The following is a 19,597-nucleotide window of genomic DNA, read 5'->3' as shown; positions in this document are numbered from 1 at the left end:
TAACTTCAGCTCTTAAATTATGAACCAGAAGTGATGAGTCAATAGACCCTGAGAGGACTAAAAATATGCTGTAAAGGACTTTTTTAAAAGGAAAAAACTAAAGAGGAAGAGGGGTGGGGTGGAAAGGAGGGCAACATTCTTTTTAGGAGTGATATTCATTTTCAAGTTACTGTTTAGACTTTTCTGGTCTTCATCAATTTTAGTGCAGTTTTAAGATATATTTTCTCTGTGATTCCATAGACACTAAAAATGGGTTTTTAGGTCTTGCCTTAGATTTTCTCTTTCCTCCTACTTCTAAGGACAGATAGCCCATTCCTGGGAAGAGCTTGCTGGTCATACCTCAACCTTTCGTAGGTTTTTGACAGCACATATACTAAACAAATGTGTTTCATTAAGCATCCTAGAGGGATTATTAGGGTTTACACAATAGCATTTTCTTGTATGTAGTGTGTGGTCCCACTGCCTCTTTGGCTCTTCTTGTAGGAGTTTGAAACAAAAACAGCAAGATCGCAATGATCTGAAGGATTCCTGCATCTGCTAAACTTTCTCTTTGAAATAATCCCACATCTCTGTTTTCATTCCCTCACATGTACTTTAGGCCCACCACTGCACTGCTCTGCATCTCTCTGCCCTGGAGATAGTGTGGAAATTTGCTCATTAGCCAGACAGAACAGGTAAGGGTTACATCCTCCCTGCATTCCTTCTGGGTCTGGGAGTGGTGACATTTAGGATTTTTACTTTTGACCCAAAGATTTACAGTCCCAGGAGCTGTAGAAATGCAATTACTTTAAATATTTTTGTTTCTCTGCACCCCTGGTTTAAAAGCCATTGGGAACAAAACCAGTGAGATGGCTTTAAGTATAAGGCATAACAAAAAAGCTACCGATTTCAGTCCAGAAACAATAGGAGGCATTAGTACGCCTCACTTGCAGGGAGAAGCTCTTTTGTCTGCTAGATATGAACAGGATGGGGCTTTCAGAGCCACAGCCCTGCAATGACAGCTCGGCTGCTGGCTGCCCTGAGCTGCCACTGAATGCCACAGCCTCTTCCAAGGAGGCAGAGGAAGGAGTTGCTATTAACAACCATAACGACCTTATCAGATCAGTCTCAGTTTCAAAGGGATCCTGCCACTCTTCCAGGAGCTCAATGAAATCTGGCATCTTCTTCCTTTCCCCCAAGGAGTTAGCATTTCACAGAAGTATCTTTCAACCTTGTCTGCTCCTTGGTTAAAGTCCTTGTATTGTTTCACCTTTCCTTGTGACTCCAGAAGGATGAGTGTGATATGGGGAGAGCTGAATTTTCTTTGAATCCTGATGTAGATTTCTGTCTCTGAGAAGGCTTGTTGGTGAGGCAGGTTGTGGAAATCCTTTCTAATTGCATTTGTTCTTACTAAGGACAAAAGCCAAGCTATTTTTCTTTCCTTCAAAGTTGAATCTCAAGTGGAAAATAATTCCAGAAAGCCTTTTGCTGCAGAAGCTGCAGCCTAGAGTCCCAATATGCTTATTGTTTCATAGCTTTGCAGCAGAAAGCAGCCCCTGTTTTGTCTAAAATTCCCTTTTTAAAAAATTTATTTCACAAAGTTTTTTCTTTTCTTTGAGAGGGTATTTAATGTCCCTGCCTGTCATGATAGATAGAAACCTAAGTTTGGAAACTAAATGAACACAAAGATTTCACCATATAATGAAGAGAATGGGTGTTTCTTTGCGCTGTGCGATTTCCACTCAGGTCTCTTTCCTCAAATGTAGTTGTGGGGGACAATTCATCCAGGACTTTTACTTACATAATTTAAACAGTTTCAGAACAGTGGTTATGCCAAAGCTGTGACCTGAGGTCACGTCTTAATTTTCAGGCAGGCAAAACCCCAGGACCTTTTGCTTCGTGCCTGGCTGCTGGAACTTAAATGCTAACAGAGTGTCAGCTCTTTCCAGACAGCTTTACTTCATGTTTATGTGCAAGGTGAATAATGGCATGTGCAGAAATGCTCAAACTTGCTAGCTGAGAATCAGAAAGGAGCAGGTTTGAAAACTCTCACGTTGTTTGTTGTGAGATTGCTACTCTGAGGTAGCAGAGGAAAGGCAAACCAGCTTAGCTTAAATCTTTGCTGTAGAATTGTAGGGTTGTTTAGATTGTAAAAGGCCTCTAAGACTTGAGTCCAACTTAACTCAGCACTGCTGAGGTCACCATTAAACTATGTCTCAAAGTGCCTCATCAACACTTTTAAGAGGATAGTGACTCCACTTTCCTGGGCAGCCTTATCCCTCACATTAGCCACTGACTCACATCTCTGGTATGTACATGCAAGACCTTCTTCTTGTGTCCTCCTTCTTAAATTCTGAGAGTGAAATTTACAGAATTGCATAGATCCATCCTTGTTTCCTGGCATTTGCAGAATCCAAATCGATTTGCTCCTGTCTGGGAGCAAAGTTAGGTGAGAAATAGGTAATTCTGACATGACCCCCCCCCAGATCTGTGGCATTTTTGCACAAAGCCTGAGGAATATGTAACTTGTTTGACTTCATGTTGTGGAAGCATTATCAGTAATGTTCTCCTTCCCATCTGTGATTCGGAACTTGACAGCATTACTTTGATATCTCATGTTTTCCAATCCATTAACATTTAGGATATGTAATAAGGGCCAATACTTCTACAAGCACAAGGAATTCAGGAGGATTACAGGACTGGCTTTTACAATGTAGATTTTCAGAAGATTCACTAAAATCTGAGATGCTGCATGAAATACCTGTGGGGTTTTTTAATTGGTGGAGATAACTTAGAAGTAACGAAACTTAGTATTTTCAGAAAGCATTGCTGTATTACCAGTTTTTTCAAGAAGAATGAGAGAGTTCTTAAACATTGGTGAAAAATTATAAATTCTTGCTTGGCAGCTAGGACTGCCAAACAGGCAGGACTATATTGTTTAATATCAGAATGCTTTTCCAGTTTGCAACAAAACTGCAATATAAATTTAGTGTAAAGCAATTTTTCTCTTGCACAGCAGTATCAAGAAAAGACAAGGTTAGTCTGAGTACTGTACAAATGCTTTAGTGTTTTTAAGGACTCTAATTGTCAGTGTGGATTTTGGAATGTAATTGTTCTGTAGTACGCAATTCTGTGTTATTTGAAAATATTTTACCTCTCTGGTTAAATATTGGTTCTATTTATTATTTCAACATTTTATAAGTATTTTTTTTTCCTCTGGGGACATTCTGTACATTTTATCAGCTGAATAAATGAAGTAATTCACAAACCAAATGCCTCTTGCTCTTGATGGCTTTAGGAGACCTTGTCATTCCCTGTAGCCTTTTCTCAGGCCCAGCTGTGTGGCTCTGAAATCACTTGGCTGGTAATTAGGTATTTATCAGATTGTTTCTGAAAAGGGATGAGACAGCTATCTGACACAATTATCTTTGAAAATTGAATCCCTCTTTTCTGGTGCTGCTGAGGATGTTGAAAGATACTGTGAATGCTTAAAGCTTAATGCCTTTGAAAAACCCTTGCTTTTTTACATCAGGTATAACAGAGGAGTCAAAATGCAGTAAAAATGACTGGTTTGTTTTTGTTGGGTTTTTTTAACCTTTCAGACACTGGATTTTCTTTCTATCAAATGTTTCTTTTCCAGTGTGACTCTACTTGGAAGCATTTTTGACAGCAACACTGCTTAATAGTGTTTCAAAGCTGTCAGTATTTCTAAATCAGGAAACTACTAATTACATCAAGGCATTAATAATTTTTTTCTTGTTAAAAAGTGATGAGTTTATAAATGTAGAGAACACAGTTCCCAAACACTCCCTTGAAAGTCTTGATAGCAGAGACATGAGTATTTTGTTTAATTTGTCAAAGGACAAAAAGGAGATAGTGTATCAGTAATGCCAGGTATGACAGTTTTAGCTTTGTTTAAATCGATCCTTGGTTGTGCACAAAATTTTTAAACATTTTGCCAGGTTTTGAAATTTTTGTGGGGGAAAACACAGGCCTCATTACACTGTTACTGAAATTTTCATAGATTTACATTATTTTCAAAAGATAAATAGCTTCCTTGAAGGAAGTTTGAACTTCTTGAAAGAAATGTTAAGTTTGAACTGGAGGTAGTTAATTCTTGCACCACTTATGTGCAAAAGAAATTTGTAGAATGGAAAGGTGGAATTATCTGATCTAATAGAAGTAAAGCACCACTTTCTTCCTGACATTCAGTAGGAGACTTCCCATGCTTGAGAAGTGATGATAAAATTATTTTGGATTATACATATCATACATACTTTCTTCTGAGTAGGTGTAGACAAGTATGTGATGTTTGGCAGTCTTGCAATTTGGGCTCAAAATCATGTTAAAATTTTATTTGCTGGTTGTCAAATCACAGAAAAGGAGAAATCTCGCTATAGCAAGGCAAAGATTTTTAAATGTAGCAACATTATAGATAATTTATTAATTTATCATTTTTAGTTTTATGACTATCTGCAATTTCTTTGCAGATACTTTGCTTCAGTTAGTGATCCAGCTACTAACCAAGATTTGTCAGTTTTTATTTTCCCCTCCTTGCTTTATATTTTGAATATGGTACCACATCCAAATCCGAGTCTGAATTCCATTCATTTTCTCATAGGGTTTTCTGTAATGCTGTTAGTTACTACAGGATTTGTTTCCCATTTCCTTGCTTGACTTCATTAATAGACAGTACCTAATTGTGCAAAAAGGGGGTAAATTTTGAGAAATATGAAACTGCATTAAAAACCACCCCAAACAGCTGCTTCAAAAGTCTTGTGTTATAGAGTTGCATGGAGCAAGTCAGCTGAAGTTGATGTTGATGGTAGTTCTGTTCCAGAATTTAATTATTTATTTAATTATTTATTTAATTATAGAGCAATTCTGTGTTCACTGAGCATGAATTATGTGAGGCCACCTGGTTATTATTGGAGAGAACAACCCAAAGTGTCTCCTTCCTCTAGCTTTGTATCAGATTAAAGATTTCTAAAGCCACATCACCTCTTCTTGTCACTCAGGCACTTGTATGTCCACACACAGACTACCCTGCACTGTTGGCTTAGACTAAGCTAAACTCTTAGCTAAGAATTTGACATCTCTCCCTGTCCCTCTCTCGAATAGCTTATTGAGAGTGATGACACACATACTCTTGACTTCTCCCCTCTCTTCCCCCTGCTTTTAGCTATATCAGCAGTTTCCACAAAAAAAAAAAAAAAGGCTAATTAGCAGAATGAAATCACATTCTGGATTTGAGGAAAGTTTTGTTCAGTGAATTAATTGGTGACTGTTACCAATTACCTTTTGGCCTCTGATTGCTCCCCTGAGAGTGAATGAAGATAAAATAGAGAACAAAATCTGCAATACCGAAGGTCTGTGCAAAATGATAGTCTGCAAGTTAGAATTGATTTTTGCATTCCAGGGGAATAATCAACCTGAACACAACTATCACAGTGATGACAGGCCATAGCTTACAACATTGCAGAGCATGTATAAATGTTCATCTATCTGTTTATTCTCTTTCCCCGTGGGATCATAAGGTTATTCCCCTAAAAATGTCATCACAAGCCTCCTCAACTTTCTATTTATTGACCATGAATTGAGCGCTGTTCAGAGAATAAATGATTTTTGTATTCTTTTTTTTTTTTTTAAGCCCTAAAGATCATCCCCAGTCTGCTATCTTCATTCAGTTTGTCCCTGCTCCAGGACCTTTTGATGCTGACAGCTTTTCTAGTCATGCTGCACTACAGCTGCTAAGCATTTTGTGACCAATTTTCACTGAGAAAGCCTTTCTTCATTCAGGGCTGGACACTTCATAATATTCTATTGCCTAAAACAGAATATGGATTGCTGATTTTGATGCAACGTTCCTAAGTCTGGAAGCAGGATAATCAAAGATGAGTTATGGAGAGGATAATTTAGTTGTTTGGGAATGTCTTACCATGTTTTGCATCTAAGGATGGAGTAACCACATTTATCCAGGCTGCCTATTCCGCTGTGCATTCATCTTTGCAGTAGAGAAGTTTTCCTCTTATATCCAAGTGGAATTTCTGTGCTTCATCTTGTGCTTTTAGCCCTGTCAATGGCCAGCACTGCCAAGAGCTTGGTTCTTTCTTTTTCTTCCCATCACAGCAAGGATTTACTCACGTGGATCAGATTCCCCGGATCTTCTGCTCACTGAGTAGTCCCAGCCTCTTCCCAAATGACAGATTTTCTTACCTTTTAAACATTTTTGTGTCCCTCAGCTGAATTTGGTCTTCTGTCAGTCTTTACTGGGGAGCCCACTGCTGGGCAAATCACCCCAGGTGTGGCATCACCTCTGCTTGGGAGAGGGAGAAGAAAAGAACCCTTCCTCCTATCTGCTGTCAGAACTTTCCCAGACTAATCCAGGATATCTTTGGCCTTCTTTTCTGCAAGAACACATTGCTACTCAACTTTTTGTCCAGAAGGAGTACTGAGTCCTTCTTGGAAGAGCTGCTTTTCAGCCAGCTCCCCTCTAGGGTATGCTGGTGCCTTAGATTATTCCTCACCCAATGCAGGATTTGGGATTGCTCTTTGAATTGAATGAGATTTTTCCAACCTGTAGAGGTCCCTCTGGATGGTGGTACAACCATGCTCCACTCTTCCCAGTTTTATGTCACCTTCAAACTTGCTGAGGGTGTACTCAGTCTTAGTGTCCAGGTAACTGGTAAGGAGATTAAACAGTGCTGGATGCAGTATTAAACAGTAGCAGCCCTTGGGATGTACTGCAAGGGACTGGATGTACAGCTGGGCTTTGTGATTCTGATAACAATCCTTTAAACCTGATAGTTCTGGCAGTTTTTAGTCCACCTCACTCTCTGCTGATCTAGCTTGTACATCATCAGCTTCTTTACCAGGATTTTATGGAATAAAACATCAAAGGCCTTCTTATAGTCGAGATAAACAATACCCACTGGTCTCCCCTTAGCTACCAAGTCAATCATCACAGCTTGATGATTGCTTTCAGGTTGGTTAAATACTTTTTTTCTTGTTTATAAAACCGTGCTGACTACTACTCACCTTCTTGTCCTTCCATGCATATGGAGATGATCTTCAGAATTCCTCACCTGCTTAGGGTTTGAGATGAGGCTGCTGGGGCCTGTTCTTCCCCGAGTCCTTAATCCTGAAGATAGGAGCAATCCTTGGTTTCTTCCAGTTCTCAGGAGTCTCTCCTGTACATCTGTCAGGCCTAAGGAACTGGTGGCAGAAAAATTGTGGGTTTTTTGTCATATGTCTGATGCCTCAGACTTAAGTTAAGTACAAGGGGATGAGCATGGACACAGCTTCTTTTTAATTTTAATTATAGTAGGTGAACTATTCCTATGGTATTGCTTAGGCAGTAAAAATACCATACAGAAATCAAGTCACAATCTAGGTAAGACTGCTTTACATATAAGTTTGTCACCTGACAGCTTGGAAATGTAAATTGAGCACATTCCATACATTGCTTTTATTAATAATAATAAATATTTTATTCTTGGGTTTCTCACTGCATTAAAAAATCAAGGAAAACCACAGATTCAAGTAAGTAAAGTGCAAATCTTGCATCATAACTGTTAAAACAAATTGTTAGCAGTTGGTTCTAAAAATGCAAATGTCTGGGGCTACTAAAGATTAAATAAGATGAGCTTCATGAATGTCTGTTGAAACTGTCACTGAAAGGGTGACATCTATAGATGTGTTATACTGCAACTACGCTGGTTTAAATAGATTTATATTTTTCAGTTGCTTGGTAGAGTAGAATTACTTTATAGCAAAAAAGGAGCTAACCAGACTTTTCTCCCTAGCTCATCAACTCTGTCATTTTTGCTCCTAAATGGACACAGTTGAGGGAGTATAGGGCAGAGCTTCCTTCTGGAACTTTAAAAAAAAATCAGTTTAACATAGACAGGATGTTTAAAATAGTAAAGGGAAGTTCTTAATTTCAGTAATCTGTAACTGTACTGATGTTAAGGCACAGGAGGAGTAAGTTCAGAAGTAGTGTCAGTCTAAACAGAGATGACCAAATAACTGGAATAACTGGGTGTCTGAAAAATAGGCATGGAGTTTGAAAGTAAGGGAAGGACCATCCACTACCAGCAGGCCTAAAAATGCATGACAAGCTTAAAAAAATTCTGCTTCCAAAAATATTTAATCTTGCTTCAAAAGGAATATTTTCTATTGTTTTTTTTTCCCTTTCGGTGAAATTTTGCTAGTTCACTCCTAAATGGCTGGGTACAAGGCAAATGAAAAATCTGCCTCATTCTGTAGATAAACAGTCTTCTTTATTGTAGTATTTATCAAAGTGCATACATTTTATAAAGGGAAGTTGTTTTTACAAGTTAGAATCTTAATTACCTGACTTTTGTGTTCACTTAACAGCCTGTCAAAATCTAGTCTTAGGAAGCTGGTTACCTAAGAGAAGCATCAATAGTTATCAAATTTTTGGGGAAAAAAAAAAAACAAACAAAACCCCTAAAGACATGAAAATAAAACCAGCATTGGTTTGATCTTGTCTGTGTCTTTGCTTCTACACTGGCTGTAGTGATAAATAGCACTAGACTTTGGAAGTGGAAGAAAAAAATTGATTGGACCTTTTCCCTGCATTTACCACGCTAATTCTTTCCCCTCTGGGCTTGTGCAGTTTAATTTGCCATTGATTCTTTAATGATTATAATGTCATAGAGGAGCCAGTGTTTATCTTCATTGTGCACTCTGGACAAGGCATTGGATCTGAATCGTTTCTTGCACTTTCTGGTGAAGATCTGTGGCCATTTGATACAGAGTGAGGTGAGGTCTCAGACCAGCTGAAGTGTCTGTGGTGAGTGCATCCTTCTCCTGTCACTGGCAACATCTGATTAGTGCAGTCACTATTCTGCAGCATTAGTTTTGTAGGTCAGACACTGAAAAACCTAATTGCAGAGAATTGCATCTGAGTCTCTTTGGCTGCAGTACATGTCTGGGTGTTTTTTCTGTTGTTGTGCAGTGCAAGAATTGTGGCACTTTGGCAGTAGATGATGAAAAGAAAGATCTTGTTTCTCTTTTGCTGGGCTCAGCTTCTATCTGAAAACCATTCTGATGACAACCCTTTCTACTTTATCTCTCCTGTGACCAGGGTTACTCTTTCAGAAGCTGTTCACCCCAAATAAAGAGAATTAGCCTCCTATTCAGTATTGTTTTCAAGGAATACCTACAGGATTTGTTTTTAAACTGTAGACTAAAAAATGTTGTTTTCCTTTTAAAATTATTTGGCTTCATGAAAGCTGTTTTCACTGAAACTTTCTGCAAGAATAATATTTTTAATGATGTTGAGGTAATTTCCAGCTTTAGGATGAAATATTTCATTTCAAACATAAGTCTACAAGCAGAATAAGAGGGTGGAAAAGCTTTTAACTGAACAGCCAAACATTCATGGTCAGAGCTCCCTGTGGAGCTCTGTCACATACAGAGATTAAAAAAGTCAGAGTCTACTAGTGAAGTAAATGCAAGGGAGAGGTATGAAAATACAAAATGTTGGATTTGTGGATGGCACAGAAAAGGTGCATGCCATCAGGTATGATCCTGGCATTCGTCTCTTCCCTGCAACTTTACTGTTGGGGTCACTTGACCTTGGGTAAAGATCAAAATTTATTTTTTATTAAAATAGAGTTGGATGCTGAGAAAAAAGACAAAAATAAAACCCTCCCACTCCCATCTTTCTTGTTTTTCAAGGCTCAACTCCATCTCTTCATCCTCAACTCTTATAGCTCTGCTACCCCACCTTTCCCTGGAGTGGTACAGGGGGATTTGGTCAGTCCATAAGAGCTTCTCTATGCTTCTCCTTCTTCCTCCTCATATTTTCCCTCTGCTCCAGAGTAGTTAATTCCTGAGGGCTGTAATCATTAGGATAAGCCTGCCCCTGCATGGAGTGCAGCTTTCTCTAGGGAACATTCACATGGGGTCCTCTGTGGGCTACAGTTCTAGCTGCTCTTCAGTGTAGTCCTCTCCGTGGGAGGAAGGGGAATCTCTTCAGGCACCTGGAGCACCTCTTCTCTCTCCTCCTCCACCTCAGTGTTCCTTTACCTTACATTATAATGACAAATTAAATCTTGAAATGAAAGTGCTATTTTTCTGGTTTTGTTTGAAGGAAAAAAATGAAAAGGCTGCCTCCTCATCGTGGTGTTAGAAGCAACATTCAGTCTTGTGTTCGTGGCAGAAAGTGAAGGTGAAGAAACAACATAAGTCTGAAAGTAGTAAATAGAGTAGGTGTACATAGTAAACATATATTACAGTACAGAGAAAGAGATGGATATTCTAAGGGCCTGAGCCTGCAGATTTCAGTCTTGGAGTCATACCATGAACAGCATTTAGGGCAGCATGTAACACCTTGGCCATTAATTGCAGTTAACTCTGCCATTAAGAGCTGTCAAGCTGTTTGCAACAGAAGAGCAGCCATATGAGTGATAGAGGAAATTAAAAGAATGATAATGAAAGGAACCGGAGTTTTTGTGTGCAGTGTGGTTGAAATGAGAGAAAAAACAAGTAAAATATTTTGTAGGACACAGGTCATTGTAATAGGAAACGGATTATTATTATTTCTAGTTACTAAGGGGTTGCAGAGGTGCAACACAAAAAGAAAATTTAAAATGCAACATTTGTAGGAGATGGAATCCGTTCATATGAAACTTATTTATGCGTTTTTGAACATCCAAAAGTGTCAGGTGGCATTGAGTGTTCCCAGTAGTCATCTAACTCTTCAATCTGTAGTCATTAAATCTGTATTAGGTTTACAGATTAACCTCCTCTGTCCCAACAGCATGAACAAGTGACTGGTGTACTGTAGTTTTCTTCACTATTGCAATTATTTCTGCTGGCACTTAATGTAGGATTCATCATTTAAACTGGTCATCTCTGTATATACATTAACTAGAAGGAGAGTGGAATAAGAAGTGTAGTTGTAAAGTTATGAAGGTCTAACATAATTATTTATTGCTGGAGTAGATTTTGATGTGTCAACATAGATCAGATTTACAGTTGCTTGGTAGTCTCTATTGTTGGTTAGGGTCAGGCAATTTGGCACATCTCATAACTTGACAGACACTTAAAACAGTGTGTCTTTTCACCATCAAGATCTTGACATGAACCCCAGACACTATGGAATGTTATGTTCACATGCATTTGTATTTGTATTCAGAGAAGGGCCCTTTAAAAAAAACCAAAACACCCAAAGAACCTCCCCCAAAATGAAACCATCAGCTTTCAGATTGCATGTATTTAATTATTTATAAAGCATCTTACTGCTTTTAGAAATCTGAAATGATCTGAGAAACACCATATGTATTTTAGAAAGTTTTAGAGGAAAGGCATTTGGAAGAGGCTGAAAACTAGGCCTGAGGCCCAGGGAGGCCATTGGTTTGGGGATATTCCAAACCCACCCGGGTGCACTCCTGTGTAACCTGCTCCGTGTAACCCTCCCTTGGCAGGGGATTGGACTGGATGAACTTCAGGGGTCCCTTCCAACCCATACAATTCAATGACTTCTGGACAAGTCTATACTAAGCACTAACATATGTGAAGAGTAAACAAATGAGTAGGATGAGCAGAGGTGACGTTTAAGCATAGGTAGAGCTGTGAATGCTTTTTAATATACAGATGTTGTAGTCAGAATGATGTGTCTAAAAGTCATGTTTTGTTTAAAAATGTTTTGATTTTTTTTTATTCAAAATATTGTCTTCCTTCAGAAGATTCTATTTTCCTGTCAATCAGATGAGTTTTCTGCCCTTAAGAACATAGAAACTCACCAGAAAATTGTCTTAACCGTTCAAGTTATTACTGGGTAAAATTATCCCTAATCCTCCTTCAGCAAAACATAATCTCATATGACTAAAGTGAAGTTTTAACCCTCCTTTCATAGTAAGTTGAATAGCCTTGACAGTGTTTTCAACTTTTGCAAGGGTTTGAGTATTTCCAGCGCTGAGATGGATTAAACATGTGCTTAATTATCCTGCTGAAGTGAGCAATTTCTTTAATAACTTAACCAAACAACATGAAGCACTTAAAAATACATATGTGCACTATGGGGATCCTCATGTCTCCCTTTAAAACATCTGGTTTGGTGTTGTCTGCTCTGCAAGGATAGCTAATATTGTGGTTGTAGTTTTCAACTGCCTAACTGTTAGATAATTTAACATTGTTTTAATAGCTAAAGCTGTATTGAAACCAGCATCCTTCATAGAATTACTCTGGACAAAAACATTTGGAAGTACCTCAGTTTGTCATTAACTCTTCTGTTCTCATTTCCATGGTGTATTTCAGGTGACATTTTCGTTAGCGCTGCCGAGCTGGTGTAATGCAAGGAGGGACACATCATGAAATGGAAACATTATCCTTTTCTGGCTGTAGTAGCTGTATTCAGCCTTTCCAGATGCCATCAGTTACTGGGCCAGCTCATTCCAGGTAGGTACCTTTTATATTTAAACATAAATGTTCATGGTTTGTTTGCTGTCCATGTGAGTGTGTGCATGAATATACCTGCATTTCCCTCTGGGTGTTACAATGTGTGTATGTATGGAGTTAAGGAAGTTGTGAGCGTACCTGCATGTGTAACACGCAGAATTTGGCAATTTAATTGTATTGTCTGTGCTGCAATGTTTGGGGTTTTTGACTGCAAAGGAAAATATAGAAAATCAGTGGCATGAAAATATGAGAAGGTTAAGGTGGCTATTAAAGCATTCCTTTGATTAGCACAGTTGGTGGGGGGAAGATAGAGAGTGCAGAAACAGACTTTAATATCAAAGAGAATTGGAAATCTATAGAGAACCTTTCTGAAGAAAGAGCAAAATAGCAGCTGGAGGATGCTGAAATGCAATGTTTCAGTGAGGCCCAGAAATCAGGGATTGTCCTGGTGCTTGCATATGGTAATTCTTACCAGTGCAGGGAGGAGTAGTGTGTATAGAAATGGCAAGATACTGTACAAATTTATAATGAAGGTGGTGATAAAATAGGGAACCTGTGTCACTTCAGCAAATAGTGATTTTTTTTTTTTGTTCTAGTAACAGAAAGGAAACAAAATGTTGTATTGGGTTTTTATTTAAGAGTAAATATGTAAAAGCAGCTTCCAGGTAGTTCTGAATAATTGTCAGTATTTGTAAAGAAAACTTTAAACAAACTTTGATCAGTTCCGCTAATGATGTACAACCTTTCAGGAAAACACAATAACTGTATAGAAAAAGGTGACATGCTGGTTTTTACTAGTTGCTTTTTCTGCTTTCGATCTGAATAATAATTTAGAAGACTTTACTTGTTTAATTTCTAATTTGAATACATCGTGATACAGAATTTTGTGGCTATACAATTCTCTTCTCCATATCTTTGAGCAACTAGCTGAAATAGACTTCTGAATGAAAGGAGAAAGGAAAAAGATTTCTTCAAAGATTTGTTTGTTCACCTGTATTGCATGGTAGTTCACAGAAAATAAGGAAATAAATTATTGGGGTTTTTTTCCTGGTTTTGTTGGTTTCAAATGCAGAAAGTCTCTAGAATAAAGGAAGATGTAAGTTAAAATTATAATTTTAAAAGTTTGACCTTGGACTTCAAATATAATCTCAAAGCAATTTACCTGTCACAAAGACATCTACTGCTCATTTTAAAAGGAATGCCTGCAGATCCAAATGTATTTGCTTGATAGCTACTTCCATCCACTTGCATTGGTTTCAATTTAGTCATAGTTTCGTAGTCTTTACTAAAAAGACTGTTTTCATTGTATTACTTTTTCCATCAAATTAGCTTCAGAATAAAATCACAGGTGGCATTTTGATTTTTGCCCCTGCTTTGTAATTTTCATCACAGACCTCTGACTTGAACCAAGAGATTACTGTACTTGGTCAGACATCAGCATGCTGAGCCTTGCTGGCAGGGTGCCAGGAGTGTGATTATCAGAAAAGATCAAATAAAGGATTTTTTTTCCTTTAAGCAGTTCATCCCATTCATTTTGCTCTTTTCATGTCTATTCCTTACAAAGGCATGTCTTTTAATTTTTTTTCAATGTACAGAAAGAGAGAGCTGTGAAAAATCTCAAACTTTTTTCCTCTATTTAATGAAAGAAAATTAAATAATGGTCCTTTAGAATTCTGCTGCAGCCATAAAAAAATTTTAAAAAAATCAATAGAGGAATAGGCAATAGCTTTTCCTGAGGACTGCTAAAGGCACTGTGCAGCTGAAATTTCTGTTATCATAGTACTACTAAATAGTAATGTTTTATTACAATTAAAACTGTGCTCTTAAAATAACAAATTACATGGAATTATTTTTAGATCATGAAATGCTGTGGTTTCAAAACACAAAATTCTGTCTTAGCTAAAAATTGAAAATATTCCGGCCTTACTGATGACATAATTTATCATATGAAATTAAAGTTATCAGAAATGTGTTAGAGCTTACCCTCACATGTGGAATACTCAGCTTCAGTAAAATGTGATGAATTTTAATAGTGGCCTTATAACTTTGAAGCATTTATTGTAGTTTTTGTTGAATCTTTTAATATATTCTTGTTGAGTCTCACTCTTTTGCATGTGGGGTCCGCAGGGAAGCACTGTCTCCCCCCTTTATTAAAATCATGGCTGAGCCTTTCATCTGATGTCATTACATCTTACCTCTAATTCACATATAAAATACACTCACAATTCCACTATGGCTGTCTCCTGAGGCATAAAGTATCTCTGCCTTGGCACATCTTTATTTAATCAGGGATTGAACATTATCTAGGAAAGATGTGATTTTTTTTTTCCTTGCCAGTTGCTCTGCATATTTTAAAGCTGGAAAACTTGATAGCTGATTTTAAAGTGCACTGATCTAAGAAAACATGGCATTAACTAATACCATATTAATTTAGATGCGTATGTTGAGCTCTGTGTTTTCAGTTAAGTCTTTAAAGTGTTTTAAAGTTACGAGTTACTAGATTGTCAAAAAAGCCAAAAATGAAAAAACCAAAACTATATGTGACATACATCAGAAGATGTTAATAATTTGAACTTTTTTTTTTAATATCAATAACTGCAAAATTACAAATTTTTTGATTGCTAATAGAGACAACAGGAGCATTCCTGAATTTGGGTGGGTTTGGAACCTGTTTCTTTAACAGTGACTGTTGTGTAAAGTCTCCATCTGAACTGCAGCAGATGCCACTTGTGTTGTTTGTTGTCAATCCTTGAGCTTCACAGAGATACCTGCAGATAGAAAGCCTTGTAAAAACATGACAAATTTGTCAGCAATGCTGAAAAGAAACAAAGAAAATTTGAATGCTTCTGATATATTATAAAAGATTTTTGCAGCAGAATTCTCTGTAGGTCTTACAGAGAGGAAGATAAGGAAAACACCTCTTTTGAACCCAGATTTTTGAGAATTTTTGACAGGAACTTTTGGACCTCTATGGTTTACAATTACTTTTCATTGTTCTCCAGAAAACAGGTTTTCTTTAAGAAATGCATATATATAACACAGCATAAGATGTATAAAACATACATAATGAAATATAAATTTGAGAAATTATTCATGGGCGTAAGTGTCAAAAACCATAAAATAAACAATTCTCTTTGGCAGTCACAGAAGCTTACTGAGGAGGATCAGTTCAGGATTTGACTTTTCCTGGGGTAGAAAGTAATATTTTAAATTTCCTTTTTCCTAATACTTCTTGGCTTATTACTGAAACACTGCAGGAAATAAATTCATCCTCCTACCTTGTTTGCATGTTTTCAACAGGAGACAATTGTTCATAATGAAACTCCCATAAATTCAGATTGATTACTATAGCATCTTAGTGGCAGTGAAAAAGAGGCAATTGTTTTGGAATTTGAATACTCTTTCATTAGAGCTTTTGTCAGGTCAATCATAATTCAGTAACATCAGTAACTAAATTGTTTGGTGTCTATTTTTTCTTTTTTTAATCGCTCTTAACTTTTTAGTACTCAAAATTTTGTCATCTGGCTAGAAAAAACAAGATTTGTATTTTTGACCTGGAACATTACTGAACTTGTTCTCAGAATATGATACTTAGGATTTATATGTCTAACAAGAAATTCCACATTCTTCTAATTTCTCTGCAACCTGTGAAGGTGTATTGAATGAAAGTTTCACAGCACTGGAAGTTCTTAATTTGCTACTTCATTAAGAAAACCAGGGTCTTGTGCATTCAAGCATTTTTCTGTACTTTTTAAGTGCCTGAATGGATTTTCAGTCAAATATTCAAAATAAATCTGTCAGTGACTGAACAGGGCATTGAATAGATCAGATGAAGAATTTAGCTAGTTTTGTGCTTTTGCAGGTCTTTTTCTGAGAATAATGTTGAAAAAGGCAATGTTCCACCAAACTCAACCAACCTATGGTTTAACTATTAGCTGTCTTTTGGCATTAGCCGAGAGTCGAAGAGAATTGAATGCTGAAATTTCAGGTAAGCCCCTGGTCATGAAGATATAAAGGAAGAGTGAAGATTCATTGAGCTAAGAAAATTAAGTGATCTTGGCACTTCTTGAAGAGTGGTGGATATGGATTTAAATTCCTTCAGCTGGGAGGTACTTCAGGATATTTTTCACCTTTTCTGAGCAAGTGATCCAGCAGCAAAGATCATAGTAAAAAACAATGGCAGGGCTTTGTGGTTTCTTGTTATAAATTTGTAATATATGAAAGTAATGGGATGTTGGTAACTCTTGTGAGATGAGCCAATATGCCTTCCATAACTTGAAGTTTAGATCACAGGGAAAATATGGAATGGACAGAAGTAAAAAAAAAAAAAAAAAAAAAACACAAAAAACAAAACAAAAAAAAAAACAAACAAAAAAACCGAATACATACCTGCTAATGTGCAACTTTATCTGAGCTATAAATCACTGACTAATCTTAACTCTGGAGAAAGAAGGATGCAATTCAAGAGAGTCAGATTTTTAAAAATAAGTCCTCAAATTCCATGCAATTTCTATTTCTGTCCATGAATCTGAACCCAAACCAAGATAATATTTATCTATATTTTTATTTAATACATACATATAGATATGACTTGAAATGAATGGCTCAGATGTAGGAACACTCATGGGATCAGGGATCAGGATTAGGTTGGAAGGCACGTTGAAATCATTTAGTCTGCCCTGGATGCACTCTTTCCCTTCCAAGTGCACTCATGAACAACAATAGGAGGGAGTCCATCACCCCTTGCCCTGCTGGCTGTGCTCTCACTAAAGCATCCCACTATGTTGGTAGCCTTCCCTAGGTCAAGGGCACAGCGCCAGCTCAGATCCAGCTCACCCACCAGGCTCCCAGATTCATCTTGTCATGCTCTTAACTTTCCATCACATAAGTTCTGCTGTAGAGAGTGTTATCATGGAGGGTCTGTTCTGTTGACAGACTGGAGTGGGAAGAAATACTGTGTTTTGGTGCACATTTTCTGGTAATGTTGTTTTCACAGGCTTTATTAGATGTCACTCTTGGCCATAAATTACATTTTTGTGATCCTAATTTAATATAACAGTGACAAATGCATCTGTAAGTGATGTGTAGCAAGAGGTGATGATTTAATGTATTGCTTCCACTTGTAAGTGCCACCAAGTTTGTAGGTTGAGGAAGTCAAGGTCACATTAAGGGAGAATAGAAAGACAGTTTAGGCCTTGCTGGGGTCAAGGAATGTGTAGAAAGATGTGCTTCTGTCATGCACATCCATTTAACTTGAAACAGACAGAATATTGTTATCAGTTCAGAACTGGAAAGGTAAACCAAAACCCAAATTAAACACCCCTCACCTTTTGGCTAGACCCTCCAAAAGAAGGGTTTTATTTAGGATGAGTAAACAAAAAGAGAGTTAAGAAATTAAGAAAAACTGAAATCTCTGCTCTGGTAAAGACCATGTTTGTGTTCACATCTGTTTCTTGCTTCTCTCTTACCCAAGCAAAGTGCATAGGCCATCCTGAAACCTCTGGCAGAAAGAAAGGACTAGCACCTGAGAGAATCTCATTTCACTACTGCATTTTTTTGTATGCATGTGCATATACTGTTGTAAATATGCATAATGACATACAATTATCAGTTAGTAACTCTTAAGACTGGAAAGTCATCTTGCCTCATAGAACATTCAGCTTTCTTTGAAATGCAGGGCAATATGTCATCCTCCCTTGCAGATTTTTAAAATTTCCTAGTATTCATGCTTGATTCCATTATGTTGTGATACATTGTATTTGTTATCAAGGAAATATTATGGTGTTTCCATGGTATGACATTACCATGCATAATTTCTATTATGGCTATACAAATGAGATTACTTAATAACACAAGAGATAATAATTCCTTGTTATCAGGAAATGAAAAGTGTGTAGTATATCTTGTATAATATTTTCAGTTTATATACCTATATAACAGTCATGTAATTTCTTTAGTCATCCATCCCTTCTGATAGAAGTAAAAGGAAATAGCTATTTTTTAATTAATTTGGAGTATTGTGACCAAATTTTAAATGCTTTCTGACTTGGTTATATGCTAGCTAATTTTTACAGTTTTGTTATTTATCTTTTGCAAAGTGTTCAGATTTGTGTACTCAGATTTTGCATTTTTGGACTTTTTTTTATGTGACCTAAGGTTTTCCCTATTGGGTGGTAGGTGTAGTTTTGTCTTTATTTTAATGGTTTTGGGCTTTTTGTGATTTTTTTTTTTTTCTGACTCCTCTCCCTGCTGGAGAGGATGACAAAGGTTTCTAATTCCTATTAGGAGAAATGTTGTGCCTGCAAAGAGGACATATATTAAAAAGGGGAAAAAAAAATCCCAGCATGTGCCTTGCCTTCCAGAGATTGTCACTGTGTACACTGAGGTCTTAATAAATAAAAAGATTGCCAGCTGTACTTCAATTCACAGCTTCTTTATTAGCTTTTAAAAAGAAATAAATAAAGCATGACGCTTTATTTAATTGTCTGAATAGATGGAGACAAACCAAGAGGCACAGTCAGGTGCAAGACACTTAATGAAGAAACCCCTATTTTTAATCTAGCTGTAGAAGAGACAACTCTTGTGCTTTGATGATGTGGCCTTTGTGATGAACCTGGCTGGAAAACCACATGTGCTGCACCATCTTCCTAATTAAGTCATCAAAATGCACTGGAGCAACCAGAGTGACTTGCGTGGAGCAGGAGAAGTAATTTTAGTTCCTCTATTGCTTGGTTAATAGAAAGTGGCACTGTTCTAGATTATGACTGATAGAGGTGAGATGCTACAGCTGCTGTCATTGTGTCTGTAGGTAGGTGCCTTTATAAGCTGTTTCTGTGTGTGTAGGAAGGAGTTTGCTTTGTCTTTCTTTTCTCTAATTTTCAAGGATGTAATTTCAGAGGCATTTCATCATTTTCTTTTGAGAAGCTGATGCCTGTCATTTTCCTTAAAATATATTGATATTCTACTTGTTTTGGATGCACTGACAGAGCATTCTCCAAAACTGATCTCAAAATCAGGATTTGGGAAGGCTACCTGCTAAAATAAATTTTAAGATAAACAAGAAGAAAAAAAATTCAATCACAACCATGGGGATATAAAAAAAATTGAGTAAATATAATGAGGAGGTAATCAGTTTCTGTATGGATTTGGTTGGCTGCAGCTGAAGATTTTATAAATGTGTAGACCA

At 37.1% G+C, this 19,597-nt stretch overlaps 1 protein-coding gene across 2 annotated transcripts in view; it reads left to right on the top strand.

The window, feature by feature from the left end:
• Positions 1–19,597, top strand: part of ROBO1 (roundabout guidance receptor 1) — a 674,462-nt gene that overhangs the window by 76,808 nt on the left and 578,057 nt on the right. For both annotated transcript variants that reach the window (XM_064410935.1, XM_064410937.1), the window contains exon 2: positions 12,271–12,411. In XM_064410935.1, the coding sequence (XP_064267005.1) occupies positions 12,324–12,411 (88 nt within the window). In that variant the 5' untranslated portion in view covers positions 12,271–12,323. The remainder of the gene's footprint in view (positions 1–12,270; positions 12,412–19,597) is intronic.

This window comes from Passer domesticus, chromosome 2 (assembly GCF_036417665.1).
Source record: "Passer domesticus isolate bPasDom1 chromosome 2, bPasDom1.hap1, whole genome shotgun sequence".
Lineage (NCBI taxonomy): Eukaryota > Metazoa > Chordata > Aves > Passeriformes > Passeridae > Passer > Passer domesticus.
The sequence above is the reverse complement of the archived record's forward strand: the minus strand, read 5'-3'. Positions and strand labels throughout refer to the sequence as shown.